The following is an 18,017-nucleotide window of genomic DNA, read 5'->3' as shown; positions in this document are numbered from 1 at the left end:
GAGCGACTGGGTCGGGCAAGCCCAGGACGAAGATTGCAATATCACTTGATGTTCGAGGCTACTCCAGGCTTGCTAAGGCTGCCGATCCACGAATCTATTGTTGCCTTGCAAAGGAAGACACTCCTCACAGGAAGGCTTGCACCTCCATCCATTGTGAGTTGGGCGTACTCAGATGACGGCAGTGAGAGAGGGACGAACTCGGAATTCGGGCGATGAAGATTGATGAAATTTATGTATCGCGCAAATGCAACAGCTTTTTTGGGCTCCACAAACGACACCGGCCATGTCGTCGGAACCTCCATTCCCGGCACCAAAGGGTATGGAGTGGGACCCGGCGAAGAAGCGCTTCTTCAAGGTGGATCCCAAAAGGGCGAGGGTAGCACCCAAACCCGCTGTGGTTGAAGTCGAAGAGGCTGGCGGTAGCAACAGCGGCGGAGGAGAACAAGGAGAGGAGCAGGTGCCCATCGAGCCGGCCGCGTTCCCGCACAGCCCGAACGATGCACCTGCCACGTTTGCCCCTGTCGACATCGCAGCGCTGCGAAGCGGGGGCGTCTCGTTCTCGGCGTCTTCGCGCTACCGCTCTGCAAATATCGCCTCGCGTATGGCCGAGATGAGCTACCGGGAAACGGTGGAGATCGACTTCGACACGCCACCAAATGTCTGGGCGAGAACATTTGCCCTGAATACGCTCGACTCCGTCCCCGAGCTGGGCGCATTGATGTGGATGACAACCCGACGCGGCTCCTGCCTCTTCTTCGACTCGAGCGAGAGGCGTGGCAGTGGCATGACCCGGGTAGGCGTCCGCTTTGGCCCACAGCACTGGCGCGACCCTTCTTCGCCCTTTTCGCCCATTGTAGCAACTCGAGCCCGTCGCGACGAAAATGAAGAAGAGGTCGACGAAGAACAGCTCAACTTCTTCAGGATCGCGCGCATCATCGATCAGGCTAGAATCGGGCCCTACGATGCACGCTTTACCTCATTCGCCCACCACCGCGGACTCGTCGGCTCGGTCCTCGTCGGCGAGAAGCTGTGGTTCTCGCACATGGAGCCCAACAGGGAGGCCGACCAGCCTCGGAGCTTCGACGCTCACGGTCTGCATGTGTCTGATGTCAGAGTTACGGAACCTTGCGGATTCGCGCTGAGGAGAATTGAAGGCGGCCAGGGCGCGGCAAAGGCAATCGTAGCTGCATACGGCTTGGGTGGTCGCGTGGGCTACGTAAAGATCGTCAATGGAGCCACCGACGAGGCGAGCGTTCCCTTTCGACAGAGTGACATCTTTGACATCGATGTTCTGCCATCGGGAAAGCAGGCTTGGTTGCTGTGTCGAAACGGTAATTTATACAGCATACAGATTGACGAGACCGCCGCGGACGAAGACGACAACAGTCACAAACGAAAGAGAAAGAAGAGAAAGATGCAGGCACCTGCAAAGGTACCAACTGCGGAAGAGGACAGGGTGGTCGCCTTTCGGATCATATCGGATGACGAGGTGCTGATCCTCTGTGACTCGGGTAACCTGTACCTGTCATCGCCAAAGGAGCCCGGTCTGCGCACTATGCAGTTTTCACTCCCACACAGCCAGCGACAGCAGAGCCAGAACGGACTTGCAGTCGACGTGGAGCATCGCCTGTTTGCACTGGGCGGTCCGCTGCTTGTCATCTGGTCGCTCGATCGACCAATGCCCCTCTATGCGGGCCTTCCTCATGGGCATCGGCCATTTGGACCTGTCACCTTCTGCCCACGGTTCCACGTCGCTCGCGCCGAAAAGCAGGGTGGCTCCCTCTTCCTGCCAAGAGGCCTCCCTGGGATTGCCAATGGTGGTATGGGAAGTCGGATTGAATTCTACGAATGACTTGAGACATGTAAACCATCACCGTCACACCATCTGTATCAATAGCAACATCATACCCACGCTTCTAATCCACGCTTTTCGGCCGAGAAACCCCGGCAACGCCTTAAAATTTTTGGAGGCTGCCATGCTTGCTAAGGGCCAAGACTGCGCTCGCGCCTTCTCGCCCTTTGTCTTCCTCGGTGTCTGTTCCAAAGTGTCGCCGACCGCTTCGAGCTATGGCGGACGCTGAGGACCTCTTTGAGCACCTGGAGGGCGCGTCTGCTTATGGCGCTCCCTCTGACTATTCGTTTGCAAACGAGTCGACTGCGACGGCGCCTTCGACGGCAGTCAGTGGCGGTGGACCGCGCAATCACCACGGTGGCCGGGGTGGCGGGGAGCACAAAGCAGGCAGAGGCAACGGCACCGCTGCCGCAGCAAAGGACAATGCTACAAGAGGCAATGGCAATGGCAGGAGGAATGGTGCCGGTGCGAGTGCTGGTGCTGTAGCTTCTAACGGGTATGCCAACGGCACGGCCAAGGGTGGATCTGCCAAGGCCGACAAGTTCGATCTCGACCTGGATCTGGACCTCGACGCGCTCAACGGCCTTGACCTCGAGGACCCTGTGCTGAGTGTCGATGGGCCTGCCTCGAGGGGCGGCAAGAAGCGTGGGGCCAGAGCGAGGGCAGGTGATGAAGGGGTGATGGCCCCGGATCACGACCACCACGAGCATCAGCAGCAGGCACTGCAGCAGCACCAGCGCAGAGAAGGCGGGGATATCCTCGAAGACTCGGTGTACGACGACGGGGAGGAAAGGCCGTACGATGAAGAGGAGTCCTTGCCTCCGCATGCATGCACCTATTGCGGCATCCACAATACCGGCTGCGTCGTGCGGTGCCTGACATGCAACAAGTGGTTCTGCAACTCACGCGGCTCGACCTCGTCGTCGCACATCGTCACTCACCTCGTGCGCGCCAAACATAAAGAGGTCTGCCTCCACGCCGAGTCCCAGCTTGGCGAGACGGTGCCCGAGTGCTACAATTGTGGAACAAAGAACATCTTCCTCCTCGGCTTCATCCCCGCCAAGAGCGAGACTGTTGTCATCCTCCTCTGTCGACAGCCGTGCGCTGCGATGCCCACCTCCAAGGACATCATCTGGGACACGTCGCAGTGGGCGCCCCTCATCGAAGATCGCTCCTTTCTCACTTGGCTCGTCAAGGTGCCGTCCGATGTCGAGGTGGCCAGGGCGAGGCAGATCAGCCATCGCCAGATCATGCGCCTCGAGGAGCTCTGGAAGGACAACGAAAAGGCCACGCTGGACGACGTCGACAAGCCAGGCGTCGATGAAGAACCCCAGCCGATCCTGCTCACCTACGAGGATGCGTACCAGTACCAAAACATCTTTGGGCCACTGGTTAAGGTCGAAGCAGACTACGACCGCAAGCTGAAGGAATCGCAGACGCAGACGGACCTCGTCGTACGCTGGGACCAAGGTCTCAACATGAAGAGGATCGCTTGGATGACGCTGCCCAAGCTCGAGTCGGGCGAGGTGCGCCTGGCTGTTGGCGATGAGCTCAAGCTGCGGTACAAGGGCGAGATGGCTCCCCACTGGGAGGGTGTGGGCCATGTCATCAAGATTCCCAACAGTGAGTCGGTCCTTCTCTCTACTAATATGAGTTTCTTGTGCGCTTACAACTAATGTCACAGACGTATCGGACGAGGTGGCAATCGAGCTGCGCAGAGCGGACGGGGTGCCAGACCACTGCACACACAACTTTAGCGCCGACTTTGTGTGGAAGTCGACGAGCTTCGATCGCATGCAGACAGCCATGAAGACGTTTGCCCTTGACGAGCAGAGTGTCAGCGGCTACATCTACCACAAGCTTCTCGGCCGTGAGGTGGACCCAGTTGCGTTCCGAACGGCGATGCCAAAGCAGCTCAGCGCCCCTGGGCTTCCGCCTCTCAACCACAGCCAGGTCGGGGCAGTCAAGACAGTGCTGCAGAGGCCCTTGAGCTTGATTCAAGGTCCTCCTGGAACGGGAAAGACGGTGACCAGCGCGACGATTGTGTACCAGCTAAGCAAGATGAACCCGGGCCCAGTCCTCGTCTGCGCGCCTTCCAATGTCGCCGTGGACCAGCTGACAGAGAAGATTCACGCGACTGGGCTTAAAGTTGTGCGAATGACAGCCAAAAGCCGCGAGGCTATCGAGAGCCACGTCAACTTTCTCACGCTCCACGAGCAGGTGGCCAACAACGACACGAATACGGAGCTACAGAAGCTGATCCAACTCAAGACCGAGCAAGGAGAGCTGTCGAGTAGCGACGAGCGCAAGTACAAGGCCTTGACGAGAGCGTGCGAGCGCGAGATTCTCAACACGGCCGATGTCATCTGCTGCACCTGTGTAGGCGCTGGCGATCCACGAGTGTCGAAACTCAAGTTCCGGACGGTCCTCGTCGACGAGGCAACGCAGGCCGCAGAGCCCGAATGCCTGATCCCGCTCGTGCTAGGCTGCAAGCAGGTCGTCTTTGTCGGCGATCATCTCCAGCTGGGGCCTGTCATTATGAACAAAAAGGCAGCCAGGGCTGGTCTGACGCAGAGCCTTTTCGAGCGCCTCATCATCCTCGGGAACCGTCCCATTCGACTCGAGGTCCAGTACCGCATGCATCCCAACCTGGCTGCGTTCCCTTCCAACATGTTCTACGAAGGAACGCTGCAGAGTGGTGTCACCGGTTCCGAGAGGCTGCGCAAGAACATCGACTTCCCCTGGCCCGTCCCCTCGTCGCCCATGTTCTTCCTCCAGAACCTCGGGCAAGAAGAGATCTCGAGCAGCGGCACCTCGTTCCTGAACCGCACCGAGGCGTCCAACGTCGAGAAGATCATTACAGCGTTCTTCAATGCTGGCGTTGTGCCGAGCCAGATTGGTGTCGTGACGCCGTACGAGGGTCAGCGCGGATACATTGTCAACCACATGCAGATTCACGGCCGCCTCCGAAAGGACATCTACAAGGAGGTCGAGGTGGCCAGCGTCGATGCGTTCCAAGGGCGAGAAAAGGACTACATCATCTTGTCATGCGTGCGATCCAACGAGCATCAGGGCATCGGTTTCTTGTCGGACCCTAGGAGACTCAACGTGGCCCTGACGAGGGCCAAGTATGGCTTGGTCATTCTCGGAAATCCAAAGGTGCTGAGCAGGCACCCTCTGTGGCACTATCTTCTCGTCCACTACAAGGAGAAGGGCTGCCTCGTAGAGGGTGTGCTGTCGAACCTCCAGCCGTCAATGATCCAGTTTAGCAAGCCTCGGAGGCCGCTGCAGAAGCCTGGCGACCTCATGGCCCGTCACCGTCACGACCTGCAGGGCGATGGCTTACGCAACGGGGCCCTTTCGCCCTCGCCATCCATGTCGCAGTTGCAGCAGCCTCCATCTCAGCAGGCCGTCTCCAAGGGGGGCATTCCAATGGGCGGAGTGCCGCCTGCTGGGAGCAACTACTACCGACCTCATTATATACCGTCGGACGCCCAGAGCGTTGCATCGCTCAACACCCAAGCATCATACCTGCCTCCCCCCTCATTCGCAGGCACAGCCTACGCAAGCAGCATCGTAAGCCAGGACATCGACGACGAAGCCACGAGCAACGTCGGAGGCCCAGCCCCGAGCATCACTTTCAGCCAGAGCGATCGTTTGCATCGCAGGCTGAGCGGGGTGAGCCTGGCGAGTGCAAACAGCGAAGCATATAAAGCGGGAGAAGCAGGCGGTGCCGGACAGGACGACGACATGAGGAGCAATTACTCGGCAGCAATGAGCCAGGACTCCTTCACGACGTTTTAAGCGGTCATACTGCGGGCTGTTTTTCCTCTCTTCTGCCTCATCGCTTCCTCTCACCCTCTTCAATAACCTTCCTCTCCTCTCCCCATCCTATCGGCAGGGATCGGGACCGCCATGGTGACGAAGGCACCGCGCATGACGTTGGCGCCTCGCGCACCGAGATGGACTTCCTGCATGCCGTCCTTGCAGCTGCGGAACTGCCAGGTGGGGCACAACTACTGCTCCACCCCGGTACACGCCTGGCGTCTCGCAGGACTAGTCAGCTTGCTCGCGCCAGCTTTCGTCCTAGAGGAGGAAGCTTCCAATAATTGTAGGGGAGACCTAATTTCACCTTTTTTTCACTCCTCCCCCCACCTTGTCCTTTTCATCCTCCTTCTGTTTACTCTCAGCTGAAATATTTCAGAGGGTTCCATTCTATTTTTTGCTATCGTACAGCGGGGCCCAACTGTGGCTTGATCACGGTGATTGCGATTGTAAGAGGGTGCTCTTCCATCGGAGCGTAGTATAGAAGGTCCATCTGGTGCGTTCGACGTGGTCGTCGTTTTGCTCTTCGAGCGACTTCGACCACCTGCGAGTCTGGCCATCGACGCAACGTTCAAACGCTCCACCGTATTTGGCGTCATCGCCATCGGGCACGAGCCCATGGGAAGCGGCAATGACCATGAACCTCGCAATTGCCGGTCGACCGGTGTGGAAGCCAGCTACGATGATGGCACGGGCAGATTCAGACCTGGAGAGGCACGTCGATATTGTCGCAACGAGGGGTTCGTGCAGCTGGCCCATCCACAGGCCGTCTGCGGAGAAGACTCGCTCAAACGTCTGGTGGCCCTGCACGACGGCCAGGCGGTCCTGCACAGAGGTCCAGTCGAGTCCCTGCACGGTGATGATGCCGCCGGCCTGCGACGGTGCGTTCCTGCTCACGTTGAATCGGAGCGTGTCCAAAAGGCCTGGGGCGGGGTAGTCGGTCACGACGACACTCGACGCATGCCCGAACACGGTTGCTACGACCGACGGCAAGCCCGTGCCGGCGCCGAGCTCTAGGACCCGCTTGCCACGAACGTCGGCCGCCTCCACTCTGAGACCTGCCCTGTCGTCGCCGCCGTCGCTGTCGCCCTCACTATGCTCGGAGCGAGAGCTGATGACGATGGAGTCGGCAAGAAGGACGCCAGCATCCCACTGGTAGTGTGCAAAGAGGCCGTTTGTCTCGTTCGGTGGGATCCTGTACCGAATCGCTGGTGCACTGGCCCCTCGACCTTCAGGACCTCGAGGCGGGCGGTACGATGTCAGCTGGCCAGGCTCACCATGGGCCGTGGTGTGGTAGCCAAAGAGTGACTCGAGCGACGACTCGAAGATGTCAGTCACGGAGCCTGTCGAGGAGGAGGCACCATCGTCGTTGTCGTCCATTCCTCTCACGATGGCCCCAACTCTTGTCCATTCCCCAATTTAAAAAAAATAACGAAAAAAGACAGACAAGCAACACATCAATCTCCCATCTACCAAAGTTAGTCGTTTCGGAGATTTTTGTATCTTGGATTCCTCCGAAATAGTACACGTGCGCTTTTCGATTAGCGGGATCGCTCGCTCGAGGCCAGGCCGGGGACGACTGACTGGGCCAGGGCTGGCTGCTACTGCAATTCACGAGCGCAACTCTCTCGCCTGGCCGCCGCCCCTCAGCTGCTCTGCCTCGTTTGCCTACTTCTTCTTCCTTTTCCTATAGCTCCATCCACTTCTTCTTCCTTTACCCTTTACTCGCTCCTTCACCGCCAGCCATGTCTACCCAGCCGCTGCTCCAGCGCACCGCCGGCAAGCGCATTGCGCTCCCCGTCCGGGTCGAGCCAAAGGTCTTCTTTGCCAGTGAGTACTCTCATCCTTCTTCCCCCTCTTGATGATAGCACCAGTCTCACCATTTTTTGTTGCCATTCCAGACGAGCGTACCTTTCTCTCGTGGCTCAACTTCACCGTGACCCTGTCGGCCCTCGCGGCGGGCCTGCTCAACTTTGGTGACAATGTCGGACGGATCAGCGCGGCCATGTTTAGCTTTGTCGGTGAGTTGCCCTGCCCTTCCCTTCCCTTCCCCCAGATCTCCGCCCCTTCAGAAGAGGAAGAGGGGGAGCACGAGGCATGGAGAGGAGCTGACATGTACGATATCGGACAGCCATGGCCATCATGGTCTATGCCCTCGTCACATACCACTGGCGTGCAGCGGCGATCCGAAACAAGGGAAGCGGCCCCTACGACGACCGTCTCGGTGAGTAGCAGACGGCTTCTCGCTCTTGCATTGTGCCCAAGGATGGAAAGCTTAACACAGATACTCTCTCCGCTCGACCCAGGCCCGACGGTTCTCTCGGTCCTCCTCCTCATTGCCGTCCTGGTCAACTTCATCCTCCGGTTCCAAGAAAAGAACTAATGTGGCCCATCCAAGTTCTCACACGCCCTCTTCTGCGACTTCCTGCCTCGTCATCGCTCCCGTTCCCATTCCGGTATATCATACACCAGTCTCGACCAGCGGTCGGCTTTCATACATTAGACTAGCTCGGCAGAAGTCCTCTCTCGAGGCATCGGTCTATTTCAAAGGTCGTCTGTTGCACTTGCCGAGGAATCTGTCCTGTAGTCCTCCCGACGTAATTGCCGCTGTTCTTCCGGATTGTGGCCTGTCGAAGTGACTCAATGTGTGAGAAAAGACGTGATAGGTATTATGGATTGGATGCATCGACAGGTATAGTACAAGCACCACATTCTGCGCTCAGGCAGCAGCCCTCGTCGCCGGCCTCCCCCTCCGCTCCTCTTCCGCATCACCAGCGTCGTCAGAGGCCGAAGACGAGGAGACGTTGTGGGCCTCGCCGCCGTCTTCCTCTTCCTCCTCCACGACGTGGTGGTATGCCGGGGGAGCATTCCCAATGCCGTCGATGTGATGGCCCTGGGCCTCTCCCGGAATCTCGTGAGCCCTAGAGCCCCTCGACATGGATCGGATGACGCCTTCACCTCTCTCCCCTTGGCCCACGGTGTTTCTCGGCACGCTCGGCGTCCTGCCCCTAGACGATGACGAGGAGCGCACGCGGCTGATGGACCTCGAGATCGAAGACATGCTCCGTCGCGTCGACGAGGCGCTCCGGCCGCTCCGTGAGCTGCTCCGGCTGGCCGATCGTGCCAAGGCAGAAAAGCCAGACTCGCGCTCGGGCAGCTCGCCGATCTTGCGATGAAGGAGGCCGTCCAGCGGAACATCCCTGGGGTCCGCCTGGATCGGCAACATGGCGCGTTCCCGCTCGCTGAGGTCATGCAGGCTCTGGCCGCAGACGCAGTAGTCGTGTTGGATCCCGTGCTGGGGCACGGCCGTGTTGGCCCACGGCGAATTCTGGGGCAGCGTTCGCGGTGCGCCAGGGTCTCCCACTCGCTGCAGGCCAATGTCGTAGGGCATGTTGGCTGGCCTCGTGCTTTCGTCACGAGGAGTGTATGCGGGTAGGGTGACGGCATCGAGGGCGACGCAGCACGATGGAAGCGTGATGGGTTGCCTGAGCGCAAACACCTTGAGCTTTCTGTCTTCGCCTGGCATCTCGGGCTCGCGCGAGTGCACCACCTCGACGAGGAGCTGGTGGGTGAAGCGGATAGAAGCCTTTGTGCCCGCTACCGTTGTGCTTCGGACGACGTTGTCGTTGGGCATCCGGGCGATGCCTTGCACCGTCCAGGCATCGTCGGGTCGTGCACCTGGCCGCCTAGGATCCCTGATCAGACCTTCGCTCTTCTTGCCATCGCCTGGTCCGTGGGGGTCATTTGGCCGAGGCGGCACCCAGCCCTTTTCAAAGAGCTTGTGGCGCTGTGGTGGGACGTGCTGCTTTCCCTTCTTCTTTGTTCTCAGCTCCGTCGACGTCTCCACAGAAACACGCACGAGGTACACGATGAGATCGGTGGGCGGCGTGGGTGAGTGGATGTCGACGTTGAAGACGCCACCGACGGAAATGTTGTGGGCAGTGCATGCGACAGAAAGCAGCCCGACGGTGGGATGCAAATCGTTGTAGAGCACTGTCAGCGGCGTCGGTCCACCGTCTTGGGCTGGATTGACGACTGGGAACAGGTCCCGCCAAGCTTCGATGTTGCTCTTTGCTCGACCAGCTCCCAACGCAGTGGCTTTGATGAGATAGCGGACACGTCCAAATGGACTCCTTTCGTATGGTGGGCTGTCGGCAGGGAGGATAAAGGCAAATTCAAAGCCGTGAACACCTTTTGCCAGCTCAAGTCCATGCTCTTCAGAGGGAGCAGGCGTGGTGCTGGCAATCACATCAGCGCTCGGTGCGCGCGCATTAGCGCCACGGCCGCTGCTGCCGCCCAGAAGCCGACCCCTGCCCTCGTCGTGGCGTCTTCCCAGTCCACGACTGGGGCTCATGGTGGCAGAGCGTGTGGTAGAAGAGGGCACAGCAGTGTTGCCAGCGCCGCCCCTGCCTCGAGGATTGACAAAGAGACCAAACATGTCGTCTCGGTCCCTCTCGTGAGGGTGGGCCACCGAACTCTCCGCTCGACCGTTGCTGAGACCAGTCCGTGACATGGTTCCTGCTAGGACTGACTCGACCTCCTCCGTGGGCGAGGGTCGTGGTGATGGCACCTCGGTAAAGGGAGGGGGTAAAGTCGACGAGGTCGAGCCTCGGCGATCGAGAGCCTCAGCAGACTGTGATGGGGAGATGTGCGGCGACTCGGTGCTGCTTCGACTGGGACCAAGTCGAGGTGACTGATGTGCCGTGTTGGTGCCGCTGCTCGGATGGCTCCGATCTGTGCTGCGACCTCCCGCCCTGGATGGAGAAGCGTTGCGGCTGTTTGCTCGGCTCCCTGCCCTGCTCGCTGGTCGACTCTTGGAGATGGCCCTGGCAAAGGCGGCGCCGAGGCCGCCGAGGCCATGATTGTTCTTGGGGTCTGCATGCTCTGTATCGCTGTCGTGCTGGTGGATCAGCCCATCAGAGGGCCTGCGACTGAGCGACCCGGGCCTGCTGCTCGTCGGCGTGGCGTTGCGACTTGCGTTGCGGCTCCGTGTCGCCCTGCTCCTGCCCCTCCGCTCTCCTTGCGACGCACCGCCGACAGCATCACCATTGTTGAGCCGGCTCCGATTACCGGGCAGACCGATCTCAACGACCTTTTCCATGATAACGCTGTCCTCCCAGGACACCGGTGTTGCGCCTGCAAAGGAGATCATGTCGCGCTGGTCGGGAAGCACCGCGACGCTCTGCACCGCGCGGAGCTTGACACGAATACCCTCAATACGGCGCTCACTAGGAACGTAGAGCTCGACCAGGCCTCGCACTACCTCGTCTGACGTCGTTGGCGGCTGGTCCTCCGACGGCGTCGACGTTGGCGGTCTCAGGAAGACGGCATTCTGGAGCAGATGGAGCTGGAGCACTTTCGCAGTCAGCGGTGCATTTCCAGAGCGATGGTCGCACGCGTAACCACGACAACAGACTCACCCGAAGCTCGCACGGAGAGGAGAGCAGAGACGAGAACATCGACCCTCGCCAACACGCTTCTGCTTCTTCTCAGTGAGTGATGGCAGTGACCGATGAGGTTTCAGATTTCCCAAGGGCGAGAAGCAAATCTCGCAAGGCGATGGAAATCTTAATTTTTCTCCAATTAATTTTTTTGTCGTTTGTTCGCTCGTTTCATTCACAGGGACATCCGCGCGTAAAGCCGACTGACTGCTCGCGTGGCTAGTCTTGCTGCCACTTTTTGTCATTTCAGAACCCTAACCGTGACCGTGAAGCGGCTGAAGCGGCACAGAGAGGACCTTCGAATTAAAAGTAATGCTGAAGCTGCTGTGGGGCAAAGACAAGGCGTGCTTGCGGGGTGGGAACTCTTGATCGAGAGCAACGCCCTCGCTCGCGTATCCGGTGGTCGGAGTCGGAGTCAGAGTTTAGGGGGCGTCGTCGGCGAGACTTTTCCCAATCGATTGAAATTTTTGCAATCTCGCCGTGGAGAGGGGCAGCGAGATCCTCATCCAAGGGCGGCCGCAGTAGAAGCATCAACGAGGATCAGCACTGCCCAGTGAGGGAAGCTACTATCACGCTCGACGTCATAGTCTTTGTCTGCTTCTGTGACGACGCGCGCTATCAACCGCCCACCAAAGTGTCACTTGACACTACTACCCTCTCCTGAGCGCACCATCGGAGAGAATTGGAACCGGCCGGGTTTTCAATACAACGTCACGTCCGTGCAACGCCACGACATTTCAAATGAAAACGTGGCCTTTCTAATCTGTTGAATACGGTGGGAAGTGGAGCAATCTGTCTTTTGAAGCGAACTGCAACGAAGTTCCTTCGCTTTCCTGTCTCTTCTTCAGCTCTCCCACAACACCACTACCCTCTACTCAACGTGAGCCCTGCATTCGAGACTCGGCTTGCCCAGGACCTCACTAACGCTTTGCACGGCCGCTGGGATAGACTTAACAACCTCATTCACAATGGGTATCCTCGTAAGTGTGCCCTCAATGTTCAATGTCTCACTCAAGAAATGGCTCGTGCTCATATTGCTCTCTTTCTTGCAACAGGACATTGTTCCCCCCGGCGTCGTCGTAAGTGGTCTGAATTTGCCGAAGGTCTTCAGAATCGCCATGCTCACCAAAGCGATCATGTTGATCAAATAGGACGGCAAGGACGTTTACAAGGTGTGTTTCTTCTGAACCCGTCGCTCCGGCGCTATTCAAGCTAATGCCTTATCTTTAACCAGGTCTTCGAGTAAGCATATAGTTACAGGATATGGATAATGAGGAGAAGAGACTGACTTCCCAAACAGCTACGCTCGTGAGCACCACTTTGCCATCGTGAGTGGAGCCTCTTCCCGCACTCCCGAGCTTAGCCTCTGACAAAAGTCCAACGCAAACAGCCTGCCTTCAATGTGACGTCGTCGTCTACGGCCAACGCTGCCATGGAGGCTGCCCGTGACGCCAAGTCGCCCGTTATCCTGCAAATGTCGCAGGGTGGCGCTGCCTTCTGGGCCGGCAAGGGTGTTCCCAACGACAAGCAGCAGGCGTCCATCGCCGGTGCCGTTGCGGCCGCCCTCTTCGTCCGGGCCGTCGCCCCTTCGTACGGCATCCCCGTCATCCTCCACTCGGACCACTGCGCCAAGAAGCTCCTCCCCTGGTTCGACGGCATGCTCGAGGCCGACGAGGCTTACTACAAGAAGGAGGGCAAGCCTCTCTTCAGCTCGCACATGCTCGACCTGTCCGAGGAGCCAAAGGAGGAGAACATTGAGATCTGTGTCAAGTACCTCGAGCGCATGGCCAAGATTGGTATCTGGCTCGAGATGGAGATCGGCATCACCGGAGGCGAGGAGGACGGCGTCAACAACGAGCACGTCGAGAACTCGTCGCTCTACACCCAGCCCGAGGACATCTGGGACATCTACACCGCTTTCTCCAAGATCACGCCCAACTTCTCGATTGCTGCCGGCTTCGGCAATGTCCACGGTGTCTACAAGCCCGGCAACGTCTCGCTCAAGCCCGAGCTGCTCGGCAAGCACCAGGAGTACGTCCGAGGCCAGCTCAAGACTGACAAGGAATGCCCAGTGTGAGTCTGCTTTCCACTCTCTGACAGCTCCTCTGATTCAATCTTGCTCACACGCGCATACATAGCTTCTTTGTCTTCCACGGCGGTTCGGGCTCCGAGAAGCACGAGATCAAGAAGGCGCGCGAGTGCGGCGTCGTCAAGATGAACGTCGACACTGATACGCAGTGGGCCTACTGCACTGGTCTGCGAGACTTCTTTGGCAAGAACGTCGAGTACCTCAAGTCGCAGGTCGGCAACCCAGAGGGCGCCGACAAGCCCAACAAGAAGTACTACGACCCCCGTAACTTCATCCGCGAGTCTGAGAAGACGATGTCGGTTCGCTGCAAGGAGGCCTTTGAGGACCTTGTCTCTGCCGGCAGCCTCTAAGCTGTTGGCAGCTCTTCTTTGCCACTCTCGTCGGTGTTCATAAAGGTTGAAATAGTAAAATCCTATTCTCTGGATGTCCTAAATCAGTTTTTTTTTTTCGCTATTCAACGAAAGACGACAGGTGAAGCCGTGCGCTCCATCTCCGAGTATTACGTAATATGCTCTGGCCCGGGGAGAACAGCTCTGCAGGCTGGCTGGCTCGCAAGACACCCCTTTTAAGACAAGGACAGACATGGCGACGCCATTCCCGTCGATGGGCGCAGGAGGAGGGGGAGGAGGAGGAGGAGGAGGAGGAGGGGGCGAGTTATCACGATGGGTATCTCAAGTCAAGGCGCAGCACAGTGGGACGCCGCAGCCGGTGACGCCGCTATCGCCCACGCGGACCGGCAACTCGCAGACGGCCGATGAGCTAGAGGAGGAGGTTCGCCAAAGCAGGCTCAATCGAGCCAATAGGCGAAGCAGGCTGAGCAATGCGGGCGTCAGAGGTCTGGAAAGCGGCATCTCCAGTCCATCAGGAGGTGCGTGATGTGTGTGTATGCAAGGTCAAGATGTGCTGCTAATCTCGACCATAGACTCCTTCCGGTCACCGCCGGCGACCCCCTCTGGCGAAGAGACACTTCGAAAACTTCTCGGTCAACGAAGCCAGGTATCATCCCCCACGATGGACAAGGGTCCAGGTTCTATGGCAGCACCGTCCTCGCCGCCCAAGAAGTCGTCAGCCCTGCTCGATCGCTACGGAGGCCAGGCGGGCCCCACTGGCGTCGCAAGGGCCGGCCCCTCGGGCGCATCTACCTCACTGGCCTCTTTCATGGGCGGCAAAGCGAGCGGTCCCAGACTAGGCAAGCTGGCGGGCGACGGAAGGAGCGCCCCACCCGAGGCAGATCTCATCGACGAGAGCCGAAGGCACGAGCGGCGGGCCCTTCCTGGTCTGGCGTCGCCTCCCGTCTCCAACACGGGCGGTGGAAAGTCGTTGGCCAGCTTTCTCGAGGCACGCGCGGCGGCTAGCGCGACGACGGACTCGCCTTCCATGCCGCCGCAATCGCCGTCGCTCAGCAAGCCGTTGCGCTCGCCCTCGCCGGGCCAGTCCCCCTCCAACAGGCACGATTTCTCCTTTGCCGAACGCGGCCTGCCGTCTGCCAAGAGGACGGAGAGTTTCTCACGGCCGCGGTCGCCCATCAAGGCGCAACCTGAGCAGTCTGCAGCGACGCAGCCCAGACAGGTCCCGACGGCGCAGCCCAGGCAAGCCCCAACAACACAGCCAGAGGAGAGGATCATGACCGATGCGGCCACCAGCCCGCTCAAGGAAGACCAGATCGCCGATGCTCGGTCACTCAGTCCTTCAAGGGACGCAGTCGTTGGCCTGGCTCCTCCTTCGCGTCAGCCAGCAGCGACTTCGTCGTCGTCGTCGACAACGTCTCAGCTTGCACCTGCCTCGATCGTCCATTCGCCCACCTCTGACGCGCTCTCTGGCTCGTCGCCACGCTTTCAACTTCCTGTCAACCGTAGTGCTCCCGCGACGAGCAGCCCGGCGTTTGCCAATGTGCACACTGCGTCCAGCGACAAGGCCCCAACGGCTTCGCTCACCCGTCTACGCGGGCAGAGCTTGGTCGGTCAGCGCGTACGAGAGGCAAAAGAGCGTGAGGCGGCGTCGTCTGCAGCAGGAGGCGAGCCTGCGTCACCCCAGCTTGGTCGCTCGCCCTCGCTCCAGCGCCGATGGACGCCTCCGATGCCTGCCGCCGAGTCTCCAGTTGCGGCCGAACGCAAGCCATGGCAGCCTGGCAAGCTCGGCAACGCTCTTCCCGGCCTTACTGGGCATCCTCGCTCTGCCTCGCCCGTCAGATCGGCTGCCCTGGCCACGTCGCCGAGACAAGAAGAGGAGCCGTCGTCGGCACCACCGGTCCGCTTGCCAGGACTCGGAGCAGTATCTTCGCCCTTTGCCTCTCGACAGTCCTCCTTCGTCCAAGATGAAGTGAAGCAAGACGGCAAACTCGACCATCCAACGATGGCACGAGCCAAGGGCCCAAAGAGGTCCGCTGCTCGCTCGACTGCATCAAAGTCGGAAGAGGTTGACCGAAAAGACCAAAGCTCAAAGGGCACCTTCGTAGGCTCCAAGCCTCCAGACGACGACGACGCCACCATCTCGCGCCTCGTTGGCTCCGAGCAGGACACGATGCATGCCATCAGGCCGTCTGACCGCCTTCAAGCAAGTCCTCGACCCACAGTACGCGAGGTGGAGCAGAATCTGCGCGGGGAAGAGAGGCAGCCCCAGCGGGAGCCAAGCTACGACACTGTTGACCGACAGCTCAAGGAGGGCGTGGGCGCGCTCGAGGCCCTCGTCGCCGGCAAGCGGGTCGAGCCACCGGCGAGCGTAAGCCCCGTTCGAGCGACACGCAGCCCTGGCATGATGGTCGACATTGCCCTTCCCAAGGACACGGCCAAGGTCGACATCTCTCCCGTCCTGCGTTCCACACTCGCGAGACCGGCTCCGAGCTCTGCCAAGACAGTCTCCATCGATGTGCTCAGCGTACGGCCAGACGGATCTGTCCAGTCACTCGCAGACTCAGACGCACACATCCTCTACGAGGCAGAGACATTGGTCATTACGCACAGGTGCAAGGACATCAAGACTGGCCTTATGCGCCACGACGTCTTCGTTCGAGCGGGTCGCCAATCTCCTACCTTGGCTGGACAGGCATCCGCAGAGGCCTCCAAGGTGCAGGAATTGGCCAAGCGCGTCAATGCTGCGCCGATCGATGCACGTCAGGGACGGGAGTCTGATCATCTCGTCAAGCTCCTGGGGGGCGTCATTGTGACGAGAGAGGGAGCAAGGAATCGATTTGAGCCAAGCAACACACATATGTACGCCGTCCGGGGTCGCACCGGAGCCATCTACATTGATCAGACGGACCTGACAACGTCGAGCCTCTGCTCTGCACACTCTTTTGTCATTTCCGTCATGAGCGACGTTTTCGTTTGGCACGGCAAGGGCTCTTCGGGCTCCATTCGCTCGGCAGCCAAGAAGTTTGCGCGCGAGCTCCGCGATCCCTCACTCACATCGGCTCTGACAGAATACGACGAGGGAAAGGAAGATGAACTGTTCTGGGCCTGCTTTGAGCAGGAGCAAGAATATGCCAGCTCCTTTCACCATGAACTGCTCTACGCCTTGCCCGAGCACGAAGTCGAGCCGCGCCTCTTTTCGCTCCTCACAGACTCCGAAGGCGACCGAGCCATTGTGCCCATGCCCGCACAAGAACAGAGCTCCTTTTCCTCGGTCGACTTGCGGCCGGACACGGTCCACGTCGTGCAGCTGCCCCACGAGATCTACGTCATCGTCGGAGCGCAGGCACGCTCCGACCGTACGGGCATCTCTGCCGCTCTCGACGCAGCATCAACCCTGGCACGCTCGGCCAAAGACGCTCGCCCCCGCGGTGCCTTGCTCCCTCCTGTCCACGCTCTCATCTTCCCCAGCGAGGTTCCGAAAGAGCTACGGGCTGCCATTCGTTACTGGGATGCTACGCCACTGCTCTCGCGCTCCTCGGCTTCGCGAGGCAGCCGGAGACCGCTAGGCATGAACCTAATGACGGAACCAGAGGCAAGAGCGGGCTTGAAGCAGACACGATTCGAAGCGCGAGCGCTCTGGGATCACGACTTTCTCCCCATTGGTGTCGGTCCCGACGACATTTTGGACGACTAAAAGGCGTGCCGCAGACAGGTCACCGAGATAAATCAGATTCACTGTACGATGCCTTGTGCAGAAAAGTCATCCTCAGGAGTGACAACAGGTCTATGCCCTAAAGCTAGACGATGATAATGATGATGCTTCACGTTCAGCAATCCTTAGTCAGCATCCTTCTGACCTACGGAAGTCACCAGCCGCTGTGCACATGCTCCTCTGGCGCGGCCTCAATCTTGAGGCTGACGCGCGTGACCCTGGCCAAAAGCGGGACAGGTCTAGAAAGTCAAGTCCGCTAGCAAAAAAAAAATAAGAAAAGGAAAAAGAAAGCTCAGCTCGATTCAGCCTTGATTTTTTGTTGCCGAACGCCTCCTGACGTGCCTCATCGTGGGCACAGTCCCACTCATGCCGCCTTTGATCCTTTTGTGCTGCATTCCGCTGGCTGGACCCATGCCTCCATGATGGCCAAGGGTGCGGGGAGGGAGAAAGCCACTAACGTGCAGCAGCCGCGAGAGAAACATGAAAAAAAAAGGTAGATGGTGACCCGTGCGAAATGCCAATGGAGCACTGGGCAGGTCATGTGCGTGCACTCTGTGTCAAGAGTAATGTGAGCGACTGACTGAATTGGGAGCTTACGCTTCGACGAGGGGCTTTTTGCCATCGCTGGCTGCAAAAGGGCCGAGAAGGGTGGGGCTCGGGGGGTCACTTGAGGATCTTGGTTCTGTATTTTCCCGCACCTCGAGCAGAGGAAAGGCAAATGCCGCGCCAGCAGTCAAGAAAGGGGGCT

The 18,017-nt window shown here is 59.2% G+C and overlaps 7 protein-coding genes across 7 annotated transcripts; 4 read left to right on the top strand and 3 right to left on the bottom strand.

The window, feature by feature from the left end:
* The first annotated feature begins 275 nt into the window (after positions 1–275).
* FA10DRAFT_265414 (hypothetical protein) lies at positions 276–1,929 on the top strand. Its single transcript, XM_025521050.1, has one exon. It carries the CDS (start codon positions 284–286, stop codon positions 1,850–1,852), a length of 1,569 nt encoding a protein of 522 aa, XP_025378761.1. The 5' UTR covers positions 276–283; the 3' UTR covers positions 1,853–1,929.
* Positions 1,930–6,041: 4,112 nt separating this feature from the next.
* Positions 6,042–7,101, bottom strand: FA10DRAFT_265412 (hypothetical protein). The gene has a single exon (XM_025521049.1). It carries the CDS (start codon positions 7,055–7,057, stop codon positions 6,110–6,112), a length of 948 nt encoding a protein of 315 aa, XP_025378760.1. The 5' UTR covers positions 7,058–7,101; the 3' UTR covers positions 6,042–6,109.
* Positions 7,102–7,313: 212 nt separating this feature from the next.
* FA10DRAFT_265411 (putative VTC1-protein controls Sec18p/NSF-dependent priming of snares and) lies at positions 7,314–8,284 on the top strand. Its single transcript, XM_025521048.1, has 4 exons — positions 7,314–7,507; positions 7,579–7,698; positions 7,809–7,901; positions 7,984–8,284. The coding sequence occupies exons 1-4, from the start codon at positions 7,423–7,425 to the stop codon at positions 8,058–8,060; spliced, it is 375 nt and encodes a 124-aa protein (XP_025378759.1). The 5' UTR covers positions 7,314–7,422; the 3' UTR covers positions 8,061–8,284.
* FA10DRAFT_300160 (hypothetical protein) lies at positions 8,258–11,206 on the bottom strand. The gene is made up of 2 exons (XM_025524803.1): positions 11,098–11,206; positions 8,258–11,024 (listed from the first exon to the last, which is right to left on the bottom strand). Exons 1-2 carry the CDS (start codon positions 11,134–11,136, stop codon positions 8,397–8,399), a joined length of 2,667 nt encoding a protein of 888 aa, XP_025378758.1. The 5' UTR covers positions 11,137–11,206; the 3' UTR covers positions 8,258–8,396.
* Positions 11,207–11,964: 758 nt separating this feature from the next.
* Positions 11,965–13,655, top strand: FA10DRAFT_265408 (hypothetical protein). The gene is made up of 8 exons (XM_025521047.1): positions 11,965–11,998; positions 12,067–12,098; positions 12,174–12,197; positions 12,270–12,290; positions 12,353–12,360; positions 12,419–12,446; positions 12,509–13,191; positions 13,257–13,655. Exons 2-8 carry the CDS (start codon positions 12,087–12,089, stop codon positions 13,555–13,557), a joined length of 1,077 nt encoding a protein of 358 aa, XP_025378757.1. The 5' UTR covers positions 11,965–11,998; positions 12,067–12,086; the 3' UTR covers positions 13,558–13,655.
* A 121-nt stretch (positions 13,656–13,776) lies between these two features.
* On the top strand, positions 13,777–17,389 carry FA10DRAFT_300158 (hypothetical protein). The gene is made up of 2 exons (XM_025524802.1): positions 13,777–14,075; positions 14,130–17,389. Exons 1-2 carry the CDS (start codon positions 13,790–13,792, stop codon positions 17,249–17,251), a joined length of 3,408 nt encoding a protein of 1,135 aa, XP_025378756.1. The 5' UTR covers positions 13,777–13,789; the 3' UTR covers positions 17,252–17,389.
* Positions 17,390–17,592: 203 nt separating this feature from the next.
* FA10DRAFT_69729 (hypothetical protein) lies at positions 17,593–17,890 on the bottom strand. The gene has a single exon (XM_025525647.1). It carries the CDS (start codon positions 17,808–17,810, stop codon positions 17,634–17,636), a length of 177 nt encoding a protein of 58 aa, XP_025378755.1. The 5' UTR covers positions 17,811–17,890; the 3' UTR covers positions 17,593–17,633.
* Between the last annotated feature and the right edge of the window lie 127 nt (positions 17,891–18,017).

Source organism: Acaromyces ingoldii (genome assembly GCF_003144295.1).
Source record: "Acaromyces ingoldii strain MCA 4198 unplaced genomic scaffold FA10scaffold_2, whole genome shotgun sequence".
NCBI lineage: Eukaryota > Fungi > Basidiomycota > Exobasidiomycetes > Exobasidiales > Cryptobasidiaceae > Acaromyces > Acaromyces ingoldii.
This window is presented reverse-complemented; position numbering and strand designations above follow the sequence as displayed.